This window comes from Leptodactylus fuscus, chromosome 11, assembly GCF_031893055.1.
Source record: "Leptodactylus fuscus isolate aLepFus1 chromosome 11, aLepFus1.hap2, whole genome shotgun sequence".
Lineage (NCBI taxonomy): Eukaryota > Metazoa > Chordata > Amphibia > Anura > Leptodactylidae > Leptodactylus > Leptodactylus fuscus.
Genome location: NC_134275.1, coordinates 61909949 through 61931845, shown reverse-complemented (window position 1 = coordinate 61931845; position 21897 = coordinate 61909949). Strand labels below are relative to the sequence as shown.

The following is a 21897-nucleotide window of genomic DNA, read 5'->3' as shown; positions in this document are numbered from 1 at the left end:
AGCTTTCATTTAGAGCCTGCTGTCCCAGAACAGAATTCCTACAACTAGATCTCACTTTCCATAACTTTTCCATAACTCCATTGACATAATCTCAACGCCCCATTGCGATCGCAAAATCTTCCTGAAAGCCTCATAAGATCTCCATACCTTTCCTCGACCGATACCACAAGGAGCTGGAGGACTAGACCACACCCCTATAGGAAAGTCTAATAATTCTATAGTCACAAGAACCCGATTCCGTATTTCCCACCTATTGCTGCAACTTTATATGGACACACAAAATATAACTGCACAATAGCTAGAGATTGGGGTGGATAATTCTAAACGTCCACATTGAGAAATCCTGGGTTTATTCAAGGAGGTTGCCATGAGGCTACCCTGAAAGCTGAGCCCCTCATAGATGGCCAACTTGGGTCCCCTCTACGGAAAATACATTTAGGTTTAAAGGTTGCCCCATGATTACCCCTTATCTATCCACAGGATAAAGATAGATAGTGTTGCTAGACAATGGATCCACACCAATTACAAAAATGGGGGCCCCAAGTTCCGCACTTGAATGGAGCAATGGTTGTGCATGCGAGCACTCCATTTAACCTCTATGAGACCACATGCATATGAAATATGGGACTCAATATTGGGTGGAGCTCCAGCAATCAGTCACTTATGGGTAGGTGGGACAACCCACTAAAACTAAAACTGGGATCGACTTTTTCTTGAGATCATAGGGGGCGTCTCAGAAGCTCCAGGATTTCATCAAGTGGACGGTTATGGTATCCCACAAGAAGAGGACCCTAAAAAATATAATCATCAAACCGGATTTCTTAATGACCAGATCCATACCAATGTATCTTTAGGTTAAAATTTATTAAAAAAAATAAAAAAAAAAATACCCTCAGCATTCTCAGACATGGTCTAACATCCCGCGCTGAAACCTGCAGTCAATAATGGGGGGTAAAATAAAATGGCAGATTACAGTAAAGCAACCCTATGTCTGTGAGCAACCGCAACAAATCCCGAAAACAAAAAGGGTATCTTTGTAAATGCCACCATTTGTAATATCACAAAGACGCCACCTACAGTATGAGTTAGATATGCTTCTCCGAGAAGGCCACAAGTCAGTGGGAAAACGGACAATCGTGTAACAAACATCAACCTTTTGTGAGCAACCACATGCAAAGCTGAACATTTAAAGGGACATGCTTTTAAAGCAAATGGTCCATTACATAAACGAACAGCACCGTCTTGACCTTTAAGAGTGTATTAAGGCAATAACACCATGGCCCTAGAAACACAGGATTGAAGTTCCCTTTCTAAGAGTTTCATGATGTCTTATGTTCCACATACAGGAGGATTCTACTAATCCAGCCTCTTGATGAATGAGCAGCAAGAATGGAAATGCACTTATATATAATACAATCATTTCCATCTATAAATTTAATTAGAATAATTAAACATAAATATAGAAAAAAAAATGTAAAGGAATAATCTCAGGGACAGGGCACCGAAAGCTACTTAATGACAAAGTACTGGATGACGACGGCAAAGAGGAAAGCCACCACGGCGAACATCATGAGGAGCAATATGGCAAACTGCTCGTCGCTGAGAGACTTCTTTTTGCTTTTCGTGGCCTCCAATGCAGCATTGACACACGGCAAATCCAACTCTGGTCTTTGAGATGAGAATACGGTGCTGGGGCTGTAAGGGCCAAACAATTCTTGTAATCCATTGGAATCTTGGTATTGCCGTCCAGCGCAAACTCGGAACCGATATTCACAGTTTGTTTGAAAGTATGAAAACGTGAATGAGGTGTCTGTTCCTTTGTATACCTGGTCAGGGGAGAAGGAGAGGAGCAGTGGTCAGACTACTATTATGTCTACGATGCTGGCCAAACACCAGCATGGCCGTTATTACCCTATTAATAAAAGTTTTACGTTCAGTCAATGAATGGGAAGACATAAGACTAGCCAAACTAGAGGATTTTGGAGGCACCACTCAACCATCTAATGTATATGGTGGTGTCCCAAGACTCAACCTTCTTTTCAGACTGCATGCTCCAAGACTTAAGCAGAACGTGTATGTGGTGGTTACACAAACAGTGTAGAGATTCTGCGCTCAGCTGTTTCTGCAAGTCCTACCCTGGAGATCAGGACCACCTCAAAAAACACCCCAACTCTTCTATTCATTTCAATGGGAGTCAGGGAGATTTTTACCTGTATCTGAAGTGTTATGATTCGAGATGAGCGAATAGTATTCAAAACTGCAGTTTCGAATACCTCGCTTCATAGAAATGAATGGGAGCGGCCGCGCGCTGGCCGGCACTTAACCCCTTGCAGTTAACCCGCTCCCATTCATTCCTATGGGAGTGAGGTATTCGAAACTAGAGCTTCGATTAGTATTCATTCATCTCTAGTTATGATGTATATTCAGGGAGGTTCTGCCTTACTAACCCCATTGAAATGTGTATGGCAGAAAAAAAAAAAATCACATTCATTTCGATGGGCAATGCAAGGTGATAGTTCCCAATTTTTTCAGCTAGAGAAAAAAATCTGCCCATTGCCCATCGAAATGAAAGGAAGAGTTGGTAGATGGATTTTGAGGCTTTCCCCACTAAGTGGAGGCCATTAACATGACCTGTTTAGGGCCATACAGAGTCTCCAACTCCTAAAATCTTAGGCCAAAACAATACGGTAACATCGGCCATTAGGCTAAAAGTGAAAAATAGTGTTATATTAGTGTTTTTGGCAAGGCGAAGATATGTTATTCCAGTAAATGAAGGAATACACAATGTATACATCAGTTAGGCCATTACTCCCTCTTACCTGATCAAACTCTCTCCCATTGGTAAGCTGGAGGATGTAAACAATTGAATCTCCCCTCATCGGCGGCACGGTCTCCCAAGATACTTCACACAGATTCCCATCAATCTGTTGTACTTTGGGTGCTAAAAATGGAAAAGGAGAATAATTACTACTAAAAATAAGATACAAAAATCTTTTTTTAAAAATCTAAAAAGTAAAGCAGAAAGAAGCTAATTTGATGTTCACTCCCTGTTACTAGGATAGTCCTGTCCACAGATCAGGCTTAAAACGGCTTCGGAAAGAGGGGAAGAAAGAGAGACAGTGTCTTCATAGAGTAAATAGAGAGGGGAGGGGTTGTTTTCCTCACAGCACATCTGCAAACTGCCTTCTCTGTGCACTGGACGGAACATTCTGCACATCTCATGCCTTACAATGTACTTGTGTGTGGTTACAGATGGGATATTATTCACAGTCAACAAGCAGCTTTTCTGACTGCACTCATGGATTTTGCTTTTCCTGTGTCTGGGGTTGTTTTAGCTGCTTCTCTGCGTGTATTTGCAGTCCAGTGTTCCTAATCCTCCTATATTATGTTGACTTGGGCTTTTCTTAGCTATTTTACAGTCACTCCTGGCAGAAATACATGTATGAAAGCTTATACACTCCTAGAAAAGACCTGGCAGATTAGGTACCCTTTAAACCAAGTGGTGGTCTGCTTTATACCCCCTCCCACTCATTTTCAACCTCGCTCAGCAGGCAGAGAAATCCCCACTACTTACCTTTTAATGCAGCTGGCAGAGATTTGGTTGTAGCAAAACTGTAGACTTCAGAAAATGGGCCTTCCCCTGCTTCATTGTATGCCTGGATTCTGAAGTTGTACGTAGTTGACTCATTCAGTCTTTGCACCTTGTACGTATGACATGGTCCATTGTAGATTGTTAAAAATCTAAAGCAAAAACATATAAAATCGTGAATTTTTCAATTGTGCTTTCATTCATCATAGACACATGGATTATTGGCTCAAGAATTACCCCTTATCCTGCCAGCTTTACTCTCTTTCAGATTTGGCATATTGCTATATTTGAAACAATTTTGCTTCTGTGTCCTGCTGAAGCTGCTGGGCAGAATCAGTCTACTTCCCACTCTGGCAGCTGTCAATATAGGAGTCTTCTCAGCTATACCGCCATGCTTATAAAGAGGCTCGGCTCCATCCCTAACCAGCAGGATAGAAGGCTATTTCTATTGGTTGCTCTGCATCGGACAGAGGATTACTATGCAGAAAACTGGTTGTGTAGAGAGACTGAGCATGTGTGTCCACAAGCACTTAGCTCATTTGGTGGACATGCACTGTGCTATACATGCAATGTTCAATTTGCATAATCTATATTTAATACATGGACAAACCCTTTAAGCAGATGGACGTTTGCCTTTGACTTGTTACGGCCTCAACGGAAAGCACAAATTCAGCAAACTGAAAGTAATGAGCAAACAAGGCGAGATCTCTCCGAGATTAATGACTTATTCCGTTGTCCATTAAATGAGACTATAACCGCACCTAGTAATGTGACCCTGTTAAAGAGTAACCGCCACCAGGTATAAAACTAATGGAGACCTAAGAGACGAGGGGGAGGATGGAGAACACATTAGTCACATGTAATGCTTTCGAGACAAGCGCACACTGACCTGCTGAGCTTATCTTCCATCTGCAGATTGTACTGTGACGTTTCTGTGGCTAAAGCTTTACTTGTCCCGTCTCCCCATTTTAACTTAAGGCTCTGGTGACTGAAGACCACACATTCTAGATGTGGAGGGTTGGGAGGAGGTGGCTTCGTTTTGGCTTTAATAGACGAACTAAAGGGACCTGCTCCAAAGCTGTTTATGGCCTGAATTCGTATCCTGGGGGGGAGAAAAAAAAAAGGGAAAATGATCAGCAAATGTGACAAAGAACCAATAAAATGATGGAGTCTGCAGTATTACATACTGCGGTATTGTAATGGATTATGTAAAATGACAAACTCTGCTATATATATCTGTATACAGCTGCAATGACGCACCATTTCCTTTATAAGACCATACCTGTAAGTGCGATCAGGGACCAGATTTGTGAGGACACAGCTAGTAACAGAATCTACTGTAATCTGCTGCTTTTCCCCATATTCTATGGTGTACCCCGTGATCTCTGCCCCGTTGCAGCATGGCTCCTTCCACTGAAGAGCAAGGCACTCTGACGGTGAGGGTAATGGAATTTCCAGGAGCTCTTCCTCAACAACCTGCAGTACAGATACCGCTGCAGGAACAGATGCTGGCGTAGTAATGACTGCTGTGTCTCCAAACATCCCGGTGCCAGCAATGTTAACAGCCTATGAGAGAGAACAAATTGGGCAACTTAAAGATGTTTCTCAAAAATAAAGAAATACAAGCGTGTGTATGAATCTCACAAGATGAGGTCCTAAGATCCTAAGTAGCTATGATTTTTTTGCACTGCACAGCACCTTTGTTTTAATGCTACCGGGGCTTTGTGTGGATGGAATTATCAATTTACATGATTTATGTCTCTCACTAGTAAACATGGCCTCTATTTACAGCTGCCTGCATGACTCTCTATAACAATTTCTAAGGCATCACTGTAATGGATCGTCATCTGCTCTGCTCTTTCTTTGCTCACTGACACTGATGCCCAGCATGTGAAACATGATCCCCCCCAGAGGAGTGAATGAGCCAGTGCTCAGAGAGGAGACATATGATGTGCTACAGGGAAAGAGAAAGGGAATATAACCACATGCTAAGCATACAGGATGGCCAGGATACAGGAGATAAGCAACAGGAGCACAGTCATGTCATTGAATGTGACAGTGTCTTAAAGAAACATCTCCATCCCAGACAGTACATTAGTAGGTGTCTAATCTTACTGCAGTTAAACCATCTGCCCACAATTTTGAAAGAATGCAGAACCCCCTTTATGGTTTTTGGGACTTCCATGCAAGTATGGCCACCTTTCCAATCACAGCTGCTCCTGGACAGGGGTCCCTTACCCCATTTTTGACAGAGCTAGGTCCTAGACCTGCACCAACCATCTACATCTAAGAAGAGAGAACCCCTTTAATTTAATGCAACCTGTAGACATTACTATACATACCTGAACTCTACAGAAATATGTAGTTGCTGGTGTGAGACCTTTGATTTCATAGCTTGAAGATGAGCCTGTATAGATGACTTGCATACATCCTTCCACCCTGCCCCATTCTAACCGATATTCTGTGATTTCTGCTCCATTACATCCAGGAACCTAAAAACAGATGCCATTATTTACTGCATATCAGAAACCAAACAGGAAAAACAACTCGAAAAAGAGCAGAATAGTCATCAAAGGAACCAAACAAATCAGGCCTTAGATATGGTTAGAGACAACCAGAGATAAACAGCGCATGGGATCAATTTAACCAGAACTATGTGTAGCCTGTGGGCTGTAGGCTTAGCATGTTGGGAAGAGGAGCAACCCACAGACCCCCACTAAGCTACATTAGCAGATGACTTTATCTCCAAAGCCCCCGGAGCATCAACCCACCGGGAGGATCTGCTGCCTGCTGCATCCTCCTACAATTACTATAAACGTCTATCTGTTCCCATGAGACTTAGCATAAATGAAGAACAAGTGTGTTCTGCAAACCACTTCCACAAAGTTGGCCTGCGTAGGTCACCAGCGAGCTTGCCTCAATGTGCTGAGTAATAGGTTTGCTGGAACATATTCAGACAGTTATGTTCCGCTCAGTCAGAATCAAACAAACATTGTCTATCATGTAAATCTCTTACTTTTCCAGTACCAAGGCAAGTGCACTTTATCTGGGTTGTCCAGTATAAAAAAAACCCACACACATTTTCATAGACCCTATTTGGGAATTAGACAGGGTCCTCTGTTCAGGATCATCTCCTCTTGGCCACAGTAAAGAGAGTCTGTTACTGTTCTGGAGGACCCGACCAATCTTGCACAACATGGACAATCCATTGATTTGAATAGACATTATGTAATGTTTACTTGCACCAGTGGTGGCGCTGCTGCAGTTAAACAGAACACTGGTTTCAGCAGAAAGCTTGAGGTCCCAGCAGGGAGGACACACTGTGATCTGCTTATTGTCAAGGACCGTTCTTAAAAGTGGGCATTGATCTATGTCGTCCATATGCCAAACATAGTTTAAAAATTCATAATAAAATTGCAAAAAAAAAATAAAAAAATTTAAAACAGTCAAACTCACCTCCCAGCTGGCTAGCGCACAGTTTGCACTCTTGCATATCAACAAAGGTATTTTGCATCTTTCTGGGGGTCCGGGTGCTGTGCAGAACTCTGCTGCTTCTGAATAGGGTCCGCACTAAAAATTGGGAGAAAAAACAAACAAACTAGTATTAAAATTCTGCAAATCAAGTTCCATTTTGAATCAAAAATCTAAATTCAAGGGAGTCTGTCATCACATTCAGCCCAGAAAATGAATCAATTGGCGTTCTCCCGTTGTGAATCAGCGCTGCCTCTGCTAATAAATTTTCAATATATTAAAAAAAATATATATATGTCAATATGCAAATGAGCTGTGGAGCAACGAGGGTGTTGCAATGGAGCCACACATTCACAAAGGGAAGACACTGTTGCATTCAGGTGACCCTATCCATCTGCCGGGTGGGATGATATGCCAGGTTCTGGTGACAGACTCCCTTTAACAAATGCAACAAAAACTTATGTTTGAATTCAGCCTCATGGCGCTGAGTACAATAAGACACCTACCCCGGCTTTATTTGAAGCCTTTATCCAGAAGCAGTATGTCTGGCCAGGCAGCAGGTTGCTCACTGTACATTCCAGGTCAGGACCTTGATAGACTTGGCCTCGATCTTCTTGAGATTTTGCCATCTCTACAGTATAAGACGTTACTGCGGAGCCGCCGTCTACACCTGGAGCATCTGCAGAAATGGCACAAGGTTTTTAATAAAAGGCCAGAAAAACATTGTATCATTTTGTGGTCTGCAGTCTTCATATAAAGCATGACTTATCAATAATAATAATAATAATTAATAATAATAATATTTTTATTTATACAGTGCTGACTTTACAAAAGCACCAGGACCCTGCAGTAAGGTTGTGGCCTCCCGGGCAGTAACTGGAGTGGGTTAGCCGCCATGACCTACAGGATCACTAAGAGTCACACCACAAAGTGACCTGAGCTGGGAGGGGTAGGATGTGGTTTATCCTGATATCAAACAAACAAAGGAACATACCCCACTGCAGACTCAACTCCTTGGATTTGGCTTTTCCAGCTAAACGTGGGGGGTGGCAGGGACCAGGAGGGACAATGCCTGTCTGGACCGTTAATACATCTGAGCCCTAAAAGAAGAGAAATACTTATTAGGTACATGCATAGCCTAATATACAGGGTAATACTTAAAGAGGACCTCTAACATCTACTAGAATGTCAGTGTGAGTAACCGTATATTCCCCATAATATAATAATTCTGGAGCATGATGTCTTAGACCGCCATGTTGTTGTGCTCATCCATCATTGACAGCTGGGTGTTACCATTACCCTATTATAAGGGGTGCATCCCTACACAGACCGATAGAGTCAGGCTTTGCAAGGAAGCATCACCAATTGTTTATTTCTTCACAAACTTCAAAGGAATCCTACAATATCAGAACGGATGTTCCATTCCACCAGTACCGGCAGAAACTCCCTAATGGGAGACCAGGAAAACACACTAAGTGCCAGATAAGTGGCCGATATTTCTTATTACTAGAGATGAGCGAACACTGTTCGGATCAGCCAATCCGAACAGTACGCACCCATAGAAATGAATGGAAGCACCTGTGACGCTGACTTTGCCGGCGTCCGGCCGGCGTCACAGGTGCTTCCATTCATTTCTATGGGTGCGTGCTGTTCGGATCGGCTGATCCGAACAGTGTTCGCTCATCTCTACTTATTATGTTCCTTCGAGGTCGTATTTGGCAGTTCCATAAAACCCAACTTACCTGACTGGCGCCCACTATATTGGCGCAATACACCTTGAACCTATAGGAAGTACCAGGCTTGAGATGATCGCACACATGTTCTTTATAAGGACCGCTGTACATGGTCTCCCATTTACTCCCTGTAACAGAAAAACGTTCTGATCTGTAAATCCAATTTCCACTAAGATCCACTTTATCTTTCACTAACACCAGATACATATAAAACTTGACATTTTTACTGTTTTAATGCATGGTATAGAAAATGTATTCAGTGGAATATCTGTGGAAACCATCAACAAGCAGGTTACGATGGATTTTTTAAATAAGCTTGTGTAAATATATCACAATTTTTTTTTAACAACATAGGAATGTTACTAGGTTCTTTATGTGCCGAGCTCATTCTGGGTCATGTGATCAGAGCCAGCACCGCCCCAACCCCGCCACCACCTTCCCCCTAGCCCGCACGGTACAGGCAATACCAGTGAACATGGTTGACTTAGGGTTGGGTGCAGGTTCCAACTGTGAGACCAGCCTGGAAATCCAAGGATCCGTACATGAAGATGAGTAAGTACATTTTTTACATGTTCCCTGGATAACCCCTTTAAATAGTTAAAGGATAGGTCCGCAGGGGGATATGGTATCAATTAGACCCACAGCAGGACACTCCAATATTCACACCATTTCAACACCAACACACCAATATTCACACCATTGACTCCAATATGTCACACCATATTGGACCTGTTGTTAGACCCCTCCCCACCGGGGAAAAAAAAGATACCCATCTAGGAAAACCTGGGGCCCAGACACTCCAGCCCATTAATCACGTTAGGGCTTGCTCCCATTTTGTGGTGAGGGAGGGTTTGGAAACAAAAGCTCCATGTGTGTAAACTGGAATATAGAAGTTCCTGTTCACACACAACTGTATAGATCACTGTGGATTTGAAGGCTATTTGACTCCTTTAGGACTCGGCCAACTTTAGCCTCAGACCACAGAATTGGTTTTTCTCTGCCGCATTTTAAGAGCCATAACTTCTCTTAAGATGTCTGTACGAGGTCTTGTTTTTTGTGGGAGGAGAATTACAACCCAGTGGGAATCGATTTACTCACCATTTACGTTTTCTGCCATTTCCAGGATGTATTTAGTAACTTCTGACCCTCCATTGTCCTTTGGGGTATCTGCAATAAAACAGGATTGTTATACGAATACAAGTGAACAGAACCAAAGCTACAAACAGCAAATACATCCAAAAACTCGGACTCACCCCACATGATCTTCACACTGTGCGCATGGATTTTGCCCTTTGTACTTGGCTTACATGGGGGTCCAGGTTTATCGGGAGAAGTTGTGTATTCTACAATATCGCTCGGACTACTTCTGCCTTCGCTGTTTACCGCAAACACCTGGCGAGACAAAGCAGCTCATGAATTGGGAACATGCTGCAAGTTTTTCTTTCCGAATAAATGCAAATTTTGAGACAATAGATGTTTGTACAATAATACACAGCCAATAACTGACCAACAATAACATTGCAAAATTACAACATACCCTAAACTTGTACGAAGTGTTCCTTCTCAGGTTTCTTAAAGTGCATGTGAGATCTTCACTGTTCTGTTTAGGCTTGAAACCATAACCCTAGCATATAAGATAAAAAGATGGCGTCAAATTCTCTTATCTGGAATCCGATAATCCAACACTAGCTTGCCATGGGGAATGGCCACTCACCGAGCCTTCCTCTTCCATTTCCAGGACATACGTTAGTGTTTCATCTGAAGGCATATCATTGGGTGGACTCCATTCTAAGCAGAGCCAGGTGATACCGGCTTGCCTAAGCCGTGGCGGTGAGGGCGCAGGGGGCACGCTCCCTGCTGTGTAGTAGATCACTGTTTCGCTGAATCCACTGAAAGAGAAATACAATAGCTATATAAGGGTCATATAGCAAAAAAAAAGTTCTTCCAAGGATTACAGTAAACTTAAAGAAGAACCATCTGCTTTCCTGACACTGTGTTGTGCCGTTCCTCAGTTGCTATGCCGGAAAACATAAATTTTCACTGACGCTGGGTTCACACCAGCATTCGGCAGTCCGTTCTCAGGTTTCCGTCTTCTGCATGCAGAAGACGGAAATCTGTCATGCAGAGTCCGGCCTTGAGCGCCGGTGAGCGTTTTATGCTCTCCGCAGCGAAACAGTTTTTTTTAAACCGGACACAAAGTACTGCATGTTCGACTCTGTGTCCAGTTTAAGAAAAACGGTTTTGCCGCGGAGAGCATAAAACGCTCACCGGCGCTCATGGCCGGACACTTTTCAAACCCATTCAAATGAATGGGTTTGAAAGATGCCGGCAGGTTTCAGTCTCCTTCCCTGTTTTGTGCAGGAAACAGAAACCTGCAGAACGGACTACTGGGCGCAGATGTGAACGAGCCCTGAGTGTCCTTACACAGTCTGATATTGTAATCAGCAAAACTGATATGCCCAACTGTCAATGCAGTTACATATTTACAGGAGGAATAACAGAGGGATAACACAATGCTGCGTTCCTAGACAAGACTTTCCAAGATTATTATTCCATTGAGAAGATTAAAGAGGACCGGTCACCAGATATGAAAAGCCCATGACATATATCATCTGATCGGTCACGTCACAGTTTTGTTTTTCTTAATATAGTCAGCCACTCCAAATATATAAGACCTTTTGGTGTTAAAGTGAGTTAGGGTCTACTAGCCAAAAGGGCGACATTACTGCATGACATACAGTACAGAGACACCACAGTGTTACCGCCCACTTGGGTAGTAGACCCTACTTTACATCAACAATAAAAGAGCTTATATCTTTGGAATGGCTGAACAGACTTGGATACACATAACCCCAAAATGTACAGGCTGACAGTCCCAATCCAATGAGTTATGTCTATGGGATTTCTAAACCTGGTGAACGGTCTCTCTTTAAACAAGCCAAAGGCTTATAGGACCCCAAAAAAAAGTTATACAAGAACTAGAACGTCGCTGCCTCAGCAGGGCATATGAGACGCAGTTATGAGACGGCGAGACATCAGCGTGAATTCAATCTTACCTCATTCCAATGTCATTTTTGGCTGCTATTCTAAAGGCATACTTTGTGGATGGAGACAGCTTTGTTAACTTGTATTGCTTAAGGTGCCCAAAGTAGCATTCTTTAAACGGTCCATGTCTTCCCTAAAGAAAGAGAAAAACAACGGTTATAATATTATATTAGAAGTTATGTGAGGACTTACTATTGTTTGGTGCAAACGAGGTGAATCGGCCTGAATCTGTATTTTCCAACTGCGGCAGCTGGTTTTGGGCCTCAGCTGTGTAATACAGCCAAAACCTGGATGAATGGGGATGGTGACATATAGGCCAGTAACTTTTCGGCATCTATGCAAAATGGGCACTGGCAGAATGTATTCCGCCTAACTCCTAAGCCTTGTAGGCAGTGATGTCTCATCACTATGATATATGGGTTAGGGACACAGAAGTCAAAGTGTAGGTCAGAAAACAAAACCTCCTGTGATAAAGTAGTCAACATAGAATAATCTTCTGCACATCTCTCTTACGGCTCATGGCCAAGCTAAGATCGTCAAGGGTTTAATAGGAAATGATTGAATATATAACAAAAGTCTAATACCTCATCCCACTCCAAAAGGTAGCCATTAATCTTTGATCCGTTGTCATTAGACGCCTGAAAGGAAGAATAAAATAGCTGAACATTAAGAGAAATGCAAAGTCTAGTTACAGAATATCCACAATGAGGACAGGGGCGCAGACCTTCCACTGCAGGTTCAAACAATTCCGACTTCTGTTAGTGAGTTTCGGTGGGGCTGGTGAATCCGGCTCACAGCTTTCCGTAGTAAAACTCACTAATTCCGAGATGGATCCCTCTAAAGGTGGACAAGTGGCAGTAACTCTGAAAGACAAAAATTATGACCACAATTATTAACTATTCAAGTAAAGTGACAGGCAGGGGACCGGCACCCTGGACCCAGGAAAGCCGGCAGGGGATCGGCACCCTGAACCCCAGGAAAACAGGCAGGGGATCGGTACCCTGAACCCCAGGAAAACAGGCAGGGGATCGGTACCCTGAATCCCAGGAAAACAGGCAGGGGATCGGCACTCTGGACCACAGGAAAGCAGGCAGGGGATCGGCACCATGGACCCCAGGAAAGCAGGCAGGGGATCGGCACCCTGAAACTCAGGAAAACAGGCAGGGGGATCGGCACCCTGGACCCCAAGAAAACAGGCATGGGACTGACATCCCGGACCCAAGGAAAAAAGGCAGGGGACCTGCACCCTGGACCCCAAGAAAACAGGCATGGGACTGACACCCTGGACCCCATGAAAAAAGGCAGGGGATCGGCACCCTGGACCCCAGGAAAGCAGGCAGGGGATCGGCACCCTGGACCCCAGGAAAACACAGACTGAATATTAGCCTTATGCTCAAACTTTGCAGTATTCAAAAAGAAAATAGAACAAAACAAAACATGCTACAGTAGAAAGGACAGTCCCCGTCAAAGCCACCTAATACCTACCGTACATGGTAGTCTGTTGCTGGCCGTAAGTCTGTGAGTGTGCATGTTGTAGCATCTCCTCTGGAAAAAACAAAAAGCACAAAAAAAAATATGAGCGCCCAGAAGGCAACATATAAAATGTAAAGAGCTATGCAAGACCACACTTTAAGGGGAACCCAATCCTACAGGTGTAAAGAGGTCTGTCTCACTAGGAATAAATGGTACAGTGACTTATAAGAGACCATGCATGGCCTGCTAAGAATTCTGGGTAAGTAATATGCAAGTCAATGTACAGTTTCACTTTAATATGAGACCAATGCCCCTGCAGATCCACGTCTAGACCTGTCACACAGCCAGTACCCTGCTCTGTACTGATAAGAGACATCTATCTCTAGACAGTTGTCTGCAGATGGGACCCTCCATGAGAAGGAGTTATTCTGGTTTGGCTATTATTCCGAGATTATGCCCTTAGGTGTCTTTGAAAACCAGGTATTAAGCTATAGGGAGCTACCTCCAATAGGTGGCGCTAGGAGCAAATTCCTTTTTTTTAACCAATGAAGTGACTTATGAGTATAACAGAGTGAAGGCCAGACCTCTAGGAACCCCAATGACCCTGAGAATTAAGGAGACAGTGAGACATTCCCTTCACTGTTATTTTGGCACAAGACGAGGACTATGTTATAGTGTCCCAGGGCCAGGCGGTCGGGAACACCAGTGAATAGAGTAAAAGTTACAAGGAGATGAAGTGCTGATCTATAAATATGGCCACACCAAAACAAAGATGTATCCCGGAAATAAGCCTTAGACCTGGTCTTATTTTCAGGGAAGCACTATAGTAACATTTTGGTTATTTTTTTTACATTCAGGATCTTTTTTACTCTTTTGTATACTCTACTTTATAAGGCCCATACGTCATTAGAAAGGAAATAGAAACGCAGCAAAGTCTGACGGACAGTCTCCATTCTGTGAGCTGTGTAAGGCTAAGTTCACACGCGATTACGCGTGTGCATATTCCGGGGCGGCTGCCGCGATGGGTTACTGGTGCAGTGCGCGGCTCTCCGCTCCGGAGTAGGCTTAAATGAATGGGCCTACTCCAGAGGGGAGGTGTCGCAAAGCGGACGTCGCAGCTGAATCAGCCGCAGAGTCGGCAGGAAGAAAGGGCATGTTGCCGCTCACGGAAAAAAGTAGCCTGGCGGTCTACATAGACCTCCATTGTGAGGGGGCGGATTATGACGTGGATTCAGCACCATAATCCGCCCCCTCTTTGAACTAGTGTGAACTATCCCTAAGTGGAGCCACATCATAGGCCTATATACAACTCCCCTTAATTCCGGCCTCTCAAAGTTCAATAACTGCTTGAATTAATACTCACGAGTAAGCAGGCTTGAACTTTCCGTTTTTGCCATTGTTGGATACGGTCACCTCGTAGATAAATGCCCCTGGTAAATGGCTTGTGGGACTCTCCCGATTCTGGGAGGTGATTTGCACACTCCAGGACAATATAGCCGACCTTGCTTTCAAATTGGAAACCTATATAAAAAGATGAAATAGAATGTCTAAATCATGTCAATGATCCATGGGAACCAATATACACAACCTGCAGCAGCCCTATGGGGAGTATAACGGTAAAAGAAAGGAATACAAAGTAACCAAAAAACGTAAAGTATCTGAGCATTTAAGGTGGAGCCAAGAAAACAAGAAGCGTTCTTATGTCGTCGACTCTCATTTCTGGCCCTCCTTTCTTCTTCTTTACATTGCTGATAGAATTCAAGCTATACATTAAGAGAAGGCTAAGCCATGGCTGGCTACACCGCATGAGAGCCCCCGATGGGAATGAACGAGTGGTTCTTCAGGAAGTGTCACACAAGTATGCATTGTTAATGAAGTGATGTAATGTGATTTCAATGAACTGTGTGTCCTCGAATACCCTCATAACATAATGGAACCCTCTGACTGGGTCAGATTTCAGAGCAAATAAGGCCACAGCCTACAGAGAAGGCCAAGTAACGCTCGATATCAGTGGGATACGGCGTATGTAGTGCTGTGATGAACGGTCCCCTTCAGCCTCCTGTGAGAGGCGACATGAAGATTGGTGGGGGGGGAGGTTAGTGCCTCCTAAATCATATTGGTCTGTACAAGCCACATCATAAACCGAAAAATCTGAGCAGGCATGTGTCCACATCTGATCTGACACCGAGCATGGAGATACACTGCTGCTTACAGCCATCCAACCCCTTGAATATTGTGTCGTATAAGGCGACCAGGTCATGATGTTGGGGCGGCATTAGATGGCTGCCTAGTGTAGAGTTGTGCCCCTCCATGCCCAATGTTAGGCCACTTGAGAAAGTAACCTGACCGACCCCTTTGAGTAGAAAATGAGAAGGATATATATGGTGGACAACTCAAATAGGCAACTGAATTAAAGGGATAGTACGAGATTAAAAAAACATTCACAGCACCATGGGCTTCATCTAGTATTGCAACTCAGCTCTACTGCAGTGAATGGAGATGAGCTGCAATACCACAAACAGCCAGCGGCCAAGAGTGGCACTGTTTTTTGAAGATCACAAACCTTCGTTTTTAACAGTAATTCCTTCATATCCCTTCCCATTAAAAACAATGCTGTTGCCCTGCAAACCAGGGGACAGCTCGTGTCTAGGGATGTCGCGTCCAAAAGTGCTGAAGAATCTCACTTGCCAGCGGCCCGACTCTTATCAGACGGCCCTGATTCCAGTAATAGCGGTTTACAGTGGAACAGACATTTATACGGCCCCCTACTAGGTGTAGGTTCACCCTGGTTAACCCTTCGTATAAACAGATAGCGATCTACGTGACACATGCTTCTATTTATATCAGATGAGCGGTGTACATTCCACTTTTGGTAGAAATCCTTAGAAGGCCGGAGCTCTGCAAAGTACATAGGCTTCCAGGAAAGCCGCCATTCTTCCAAAGTACAATATACTTACAGCCGGCTTGGTCATGCTGGGGTTTAAATCTTGTAGCTTTTTCGGTTCTGCCTCTCCATCTAACAAAGACCAAGAATGAAAATGTGTTAGAAACCCCTCGGCACGCACAGTAGGCCCCGCCGCCCAAAATTGTTCTCTGGGGTTATTTTTATCGAAAGCTTTTAAGAAACCGCCAACTGGTATTGATTTAACAGTCAGGGGACCGGCAAAGCGCACAGATGTTATTCTCTAATCTGTTGGGAATTTGCATATTTGCATACTATATGCACCTCAACACCATCTGAGAGAGGGAATGATGCAAGCCCTGAACATTGCACAACATACAAGTACTTATTCATCCTGACAATCCCATTCCACACTTCCTCCCGGGCCATGCTGATGGTCGGCCCAGTGTCCTGGTGCATATCCTGGATTAGCGTTGCCAAGTGTTGTGCATTTACACCCAGGAGTAGTGACAGGTCATTCGCTACATACAGGATACGTTTACAAGGTACAAACTAGTATACACAATGAGGAGACGCACCTTGAAATCTTCATTTCTAGCTCTTTTTCTGTAAAAGTTGGTAAGGCCACAATTGGACTGCCATGACAGCTCCCAATTGGAGGTCAACCTGGTTTCTTAAAGGGCCTGTGTCATCGCGAATTAAACCCTCTCCATTTGTCGTACTAGGACATATGGCTGACACACCAGGGCAAGACATATCAAACGTTGCCACTTCAAAGCTGGGTGACTATTCATATGGCAGCGGACTCTTAAGGTGCACATTACAGCGTTGTCCAGTTCTCATGGATGTCCTATCCTCCTATGCTCATTTCGTGTGAATGGCCACCTTAAAGGGTTTATATGGGAAATAAAAACACGTCAGCCCTCCATCGCCCTATTCTTAAGTTTGCAGAACACAGTTTGGGAAGGGAAGTCTTGTTGCTCTACATCTGCCCGTCACGTGATGAACTTTCTGCTCTACTCCTGCTACTTATACATAAGAGTAGAGCAGAGTCCGTCATGTAACAGAGACTTGGGGAGCGATAAATGAGATGTCCAGCTACTTACTGTACCCTGCAATTTTAAGAAAGGAGGTGACGGCAGGGCCTATGGAGGTGCATATATCAGAAAGTAGGCTTATCCAGTGAAGCGAATGCACTGTAAAACCTTTGATTCTCAATTGAACAATTGAAGATCTATGGGGGTCCGACTCCCTGTATGGCTTAGCTATCTGAAGTGGTTCTTCCAGAGTGCTGCATCCGCTTCTCAGGCCATGTGATATCACGTTTAGCAATCAAATGACTTGTTCGCAGCTCAGTCCCATTCAAGTGGGATACCAAGCACAGCCGCTGAACAAATGCACGTTGCTGTGCTTGTTAAGTAATAGAGGTTGCAGGCTCTTCAGTTTATCGCTCGGGGTCCAGTGTTAGACCCTTCTGATATTTAATTGATGACCTAGTCTAAGGATAAGTCATCGGTTAAATCAGGGGTAGGGAACCTTTGGCTCTCCAGCTGCTGTGAAACTACAACTCCCATCATGCTCCATTCACTTCCAAGGGAGTTCCAAGAACAACAGAGCAAGTATGCATGCTGGGAATTGTAGTTTTGCAACAGCTGGAGAGCCGTACGTTCCCTACCACTGGGTTAAATCAACCCCAGGGGTTGCTGAAAGCAAAGGCGATTCTGCTGAGCCATGTAGATACTGAATATTTCATGCAGGTCAGTACTATAGATGCTTCACCTGAGACCTCTCGTGCCTACTACCCAGTCCTATACAACCGAGCAGACGGTGCATTTTACAGCGAGACGCCATGTGGTTCGCACAACTTACCTCCAGATTCATTCTCAGCGGGCGGACTGCCCCGGATTCGAGTTGCTTGCTTCAGTTTGATAGGCCCCCCTGTTAAGTGCTGACCCTTAGTGTATCCGTTTTGCATGTGTGAATTGGCAGCAATGTGTGCTTTGTGAGGGGAGGAGGGTGGGCTGTGCAGTTTGTTGTTGTTGTGGGTGCTAATCTGGCGGTCTTTTAATTTTTTCCGAAGTTGCTCTTGCACTTTCATGCTTCGCTCGTCTCTCTGAGGGAAGTTCATCCTCCCGTGTGACCGCAGATCTGAAACGTGAAGAAAGTGGACCGTCAAAATAACAAAACCCCAACCTGAGCGACAACCAGCAAGGAGTGTGCAGAGATTTCAGCTCTGCAGAACGGGATCAGTTCAATATAAGTAATGCGATGTATAAAGGATTAGATTTATTACCTAGGTTATCAATGTCTATAGCTGGTTACACACCTTAGATAGCCATCAATCCAATGTACTCAGCTCAACACAGCGTGCATATCTTCTTAAAGGAACTTTCCAGGACTTGTATATTGATAACCAATATCCTTAAGATAGGGGATCAGTACAAGATTGGCAGGGATCCAACACCCAGAACAACCGCCGATCAGCTATGGAGACGGCGGCTTCTTCCATGTGCCGATGGACTTTAAAATATGTAAACTCCTTAAGTGCAACCTCTAAATCTGCATTTCCATTTTGAGGAATCACTTCTACAGCAGATACGTCATTATTTATAGGGCTTTTCTGGAAACTGACTTTTAGAATAGGTTATAACTATCTATCGGATTGTTGAGGATCCCCACAGATCGGTTGCTTGAAGAGTCAGTGGCACGCCAGTGAGCTGCAAATCTACATCATAGAACAATGACGTCATGTTCATTAGTCACGTGGCCTGTCTGCGGCTCAGTCCCATTCAAGACATTGTGCTTGGCATCCAGTGAAGAGGATGCAGAACCCAACTAGATGATCTGTGAGGGGTCCTGGCTGTCAGGCCCCCACCAAACACATATTGATGACCTAGCGGAAGATGAGGTTATCAAGTCCTGGAAAACCCTTTTAAGGCCAGGGCACCACAGGACGGAAACTCTATTTGCCCAGCATTTTACTGTGCTGTACTATCGAATGCCATGCCCACTTTATGGTAAAAACCGCTGTGCGAACAAGCCACGGTTTTGGAAATCGCAGCATGTCAATCATACCTATGGAAAAGCCATTGGTTTCCCCTTAGGTATAATGGCAGCAGAAAGTCAGCGCAGGAAAACTCTGCAAACTTTCTGCTTAAAGCACTGCGGGAAGAACCATGAAGCGTTCCCACCGCGTTTTTTCATGCAGCGCTTTATTGCTGCAGGGGCGTCCTGTGGGGACGTAGCCTAAAAGGGATAAGTGAGTAAGTGAAATCCAACATATCGACAACTGCCATCAGAGGAGTCAGGACATGCACACACATCATAAGATCAGCTGGTCCTGGTCAATTTCGTACGTTTGGCTGACATGTACGACCAGCTTAAAAAAAAAAAAAAAAAAAAAAAAAAAAAAAAAAAAAGGAAAAAATGCAGAGAGAAATGACCTTATTAAATCCATACCTTGCTCCTGGAAAATATGTGGTGGGTGTGGTGGATGCTGGTGTATAAACTGGGGCGGCAGCTCCCCTGTGCCAGGCACTGGTGGGTACACGTGATGTGGTGGGTGAGGGAGCAGAGCCGGATGATGGTGCATAAAGTGGGTTACATGAGGCGGAGGGGGGTGCATTGACGGGTGGAACTCTGTCGAATGTGGCAAGACCAACACTTTGCGCACTCCATTTTCTTCCACAACCTGTAACAAGAAGGAAAAAACGTCAAGTCAGCGCTTCAATCTTTAGAACGCTTAGCAGCATTGGGTCTGCCATTGCAGCATATAAACATACCCTTAAAGGCAACCCATCAGGTCAATTTAGGACACTAAATCACCCACAGGTCCATATAGACTGGGGGTTTAGTGTCCCAAATCACCTTGATACATTCCCTTTAAACCTTGGGCTATCCCGGCATATTGACTATATAGGCCACCAATGTCTCATGGCTGGAAGCGGGTAGGTCCAACTATTGGGGTAGCCCTTACCCATACCTACAAGACAAAGGTGCAGTCACGTCATTACAAGAACTGGTGACGGTCCAAGTGCCGTATCTGCTGGGAAAATACATTTCGATAACCATCCCCCCTTTTCCGAGCAGCCCAGTTCCTGCTTTCTCAACGTTTGGAAGATTACCGAATCCTATCATAGCAGTTACTACCCCGGCCAGACAAGAATGACGAACATGGACTTGATTTTAATGCCAAAAGTTTGTTTAAAGTTCCCGTCAAAGGAGATAAAAGCAAACAATCCAGTCAGTGAGCGTAATATATGTCACCGGCTGCCGGCATGCCTTGAGAACAGATGACAAGATATTGGCCAGCACACAAATACCCCACACGGTGTCTAGTAGGCGCTTTGTACTTAGAATAGCATTAAAGACAACCTGTCATCGGCATGTAATTTATAGGACCATCAGCAGTTAGAGGGCGCTACTGCACCCACCCATTTCCTAATCTCAGATTGGGAGGCCTCTAGAATGAGGGTGGAACAGATTATACGTGCTATACGCGTCTGTATTGTCACTGTCGAAACTCAGGACCCTTGATGATCAGCTGTTTAAAGAGAACTAAGCAAAGTACTGTATATTGCACAGCACCAGTGCTTGGCCTGGCAGCTCAGGCCCATCTCGCTTGAATGGGACTGAGCTGCACATACAGTAGACCATATGGCAAATGGACATGACAAGTAAAGCAGAAGCAGCACTCACTGTGCGCAAACAGATGACGTGGGGGCCCAGGTATGGGACTCCACTGATCTTTTGGTTGGTTGGATAGCTCAATCATATAAAGGCACGTAGGCCAGTTTGCCCCCTAACATGTAATAGACTGGTTTTGGCGGCCTGTTAAATCGGAGACGTATTCTGATATTACATTCCCTCGTATAGGTGTTGGGAAATAACTTTCTGCTTCAATACAAGTCAATTATTATTATTTTTTTTTAATATAAGATGGAAATGAGCCGCATTATACCTGAGACACATAACCAGGCGGCACAAATATCGGAGGCATTGACCCATTTGGCGACATCATGGGAACATGTGCTGGACCTATAGGGGAAACAAATGGGAAAAAGTTATTACTACAATTTGCTGGAACGTACCATCAGCCATCCCCTAAATTGGGACTATAAACCCAACCGCCCCCTAGCGTGATGCCCTTCTGACTCCTCTCCCTGTTCTTGCACAGGCTACAAGAATCTCTGCACGTAGAAATGGAAAATCCCTTCACCTGGCTGAGCAGAAAATGACGTTTTACAGTTAAAATAAAAAAGTTTTCTAAACATGGTTTTATACGAAAACCCATGAGTGGTTAACGTGACATCACCATACATGTCCGTATCCGTAGCAGTGCTGATAAATGAGCCTGCACTTCCAGGAAGCTGCAATATATCAAGTCTCGTGGTCGGCCTATACACAACTTCTAAGTGCAGAGGAGGGAAAACCCCAGGACAGACTGCAGAGGGTGAACTAGCAGTTATTCGGCTTACCTGGGATACACTGAAAGTGTCCATCTTCTGTGCGGATGGTGAAGGTCTCCCCGGGGTTCACTTGCACCACAATCACCTGCAAATACAGAGGCTGTTTGGAAAAGTTCGGGTTTTTACCAGTGCCAGTGATACAGGAGACGTATACTTCAAGCTTAATACTTAAAGGGGTTGTATAGGATTAAAAACATGGCTGCTGTCTTCCAAAAA

At 44.3% G+C, this 21897-nt stretch overlaps 1 protein-coding gene across 2 annotated transcripts in view; it reads right to left on the bottom strand.

The window, feature by feature from the left end:
- Positions 1-1487: 1487 nt before the first annotated feature.
- Positions 1488-21897, bottom strand: part of LOC142185241 (fibronectin type-III domain-containing protein 3A-like) — a 61944-nt gene continuing 41534 nt past the window's right edge. For both annotated transcript variants that reach the window (XM_075260534.1, XM_075260535.1), the window contains exons 3-26: positions 21691-21766; positions 21174-21250; positions 19673-19904; positions 18083-18361; positions 16269-16327; positions 14675-14832; positions 13324-13383; positions 12563-12701; positions 12423-12476; positions 11850-11971; positions 10508-10682; positions 10331-10417; positions 10047-10185; positions 9892-9960; positions 8803-8921; positions 8055-8160; positions 7567-7739; positions 7046-7159; positions 5932-6081; positions 4872-5155; positions 4479-4691; positions 3575-3741; positions 2820-2941; positions 1488-1826 (exon numbers count right to left, since the gene is read on the bottom strand). In XM_075260534.1, the coding sequence (XP_075116635.1) occupies positions 1509-1826; positions 2820-2941; positions 3575-3741; positions 4479-4691; positions 4872-5155; positions 5932-6081; positions 7046-7159; positions 7567-7739; positions 8055-8160; positions 8803-8921; positions 9892-9960; positions 10047-10185; positions 10331-10417; positions 10508-10682; positions 11850-11971; positions 12423-12476; positions 12563-12701; positions 13324-13383; positions 14675-14832; positions 16269-16327; positions 18083-18361; positions 19673-19904; positions 21174-21250; positions 21691-21766 (3492 nt within the window). In that variant the 3' untranslated portion in view covers positions 1488-1508. The remainder of the gene's footprint in view (positions 1827-2819; positions 2942-3574; positions 3742-4478; positions 4692-4871; positions 5156-5931; positions 6082-7045; positions 7160-7566; positions 7740-8054; positions 8161-8802; positions 8922-9891; positions 9961-10046; positions 10186-10330; positions 10418-10507; positions 10683-11849; positions 11972-12422; positions 12477-12562; positions 12702-13323; positions 13384-14674; positions 14833-16268; positions 16328-18082; positions 18362-19672; positions 19905-21173; positions 21251-21690; positions 21767-21897) is intronic.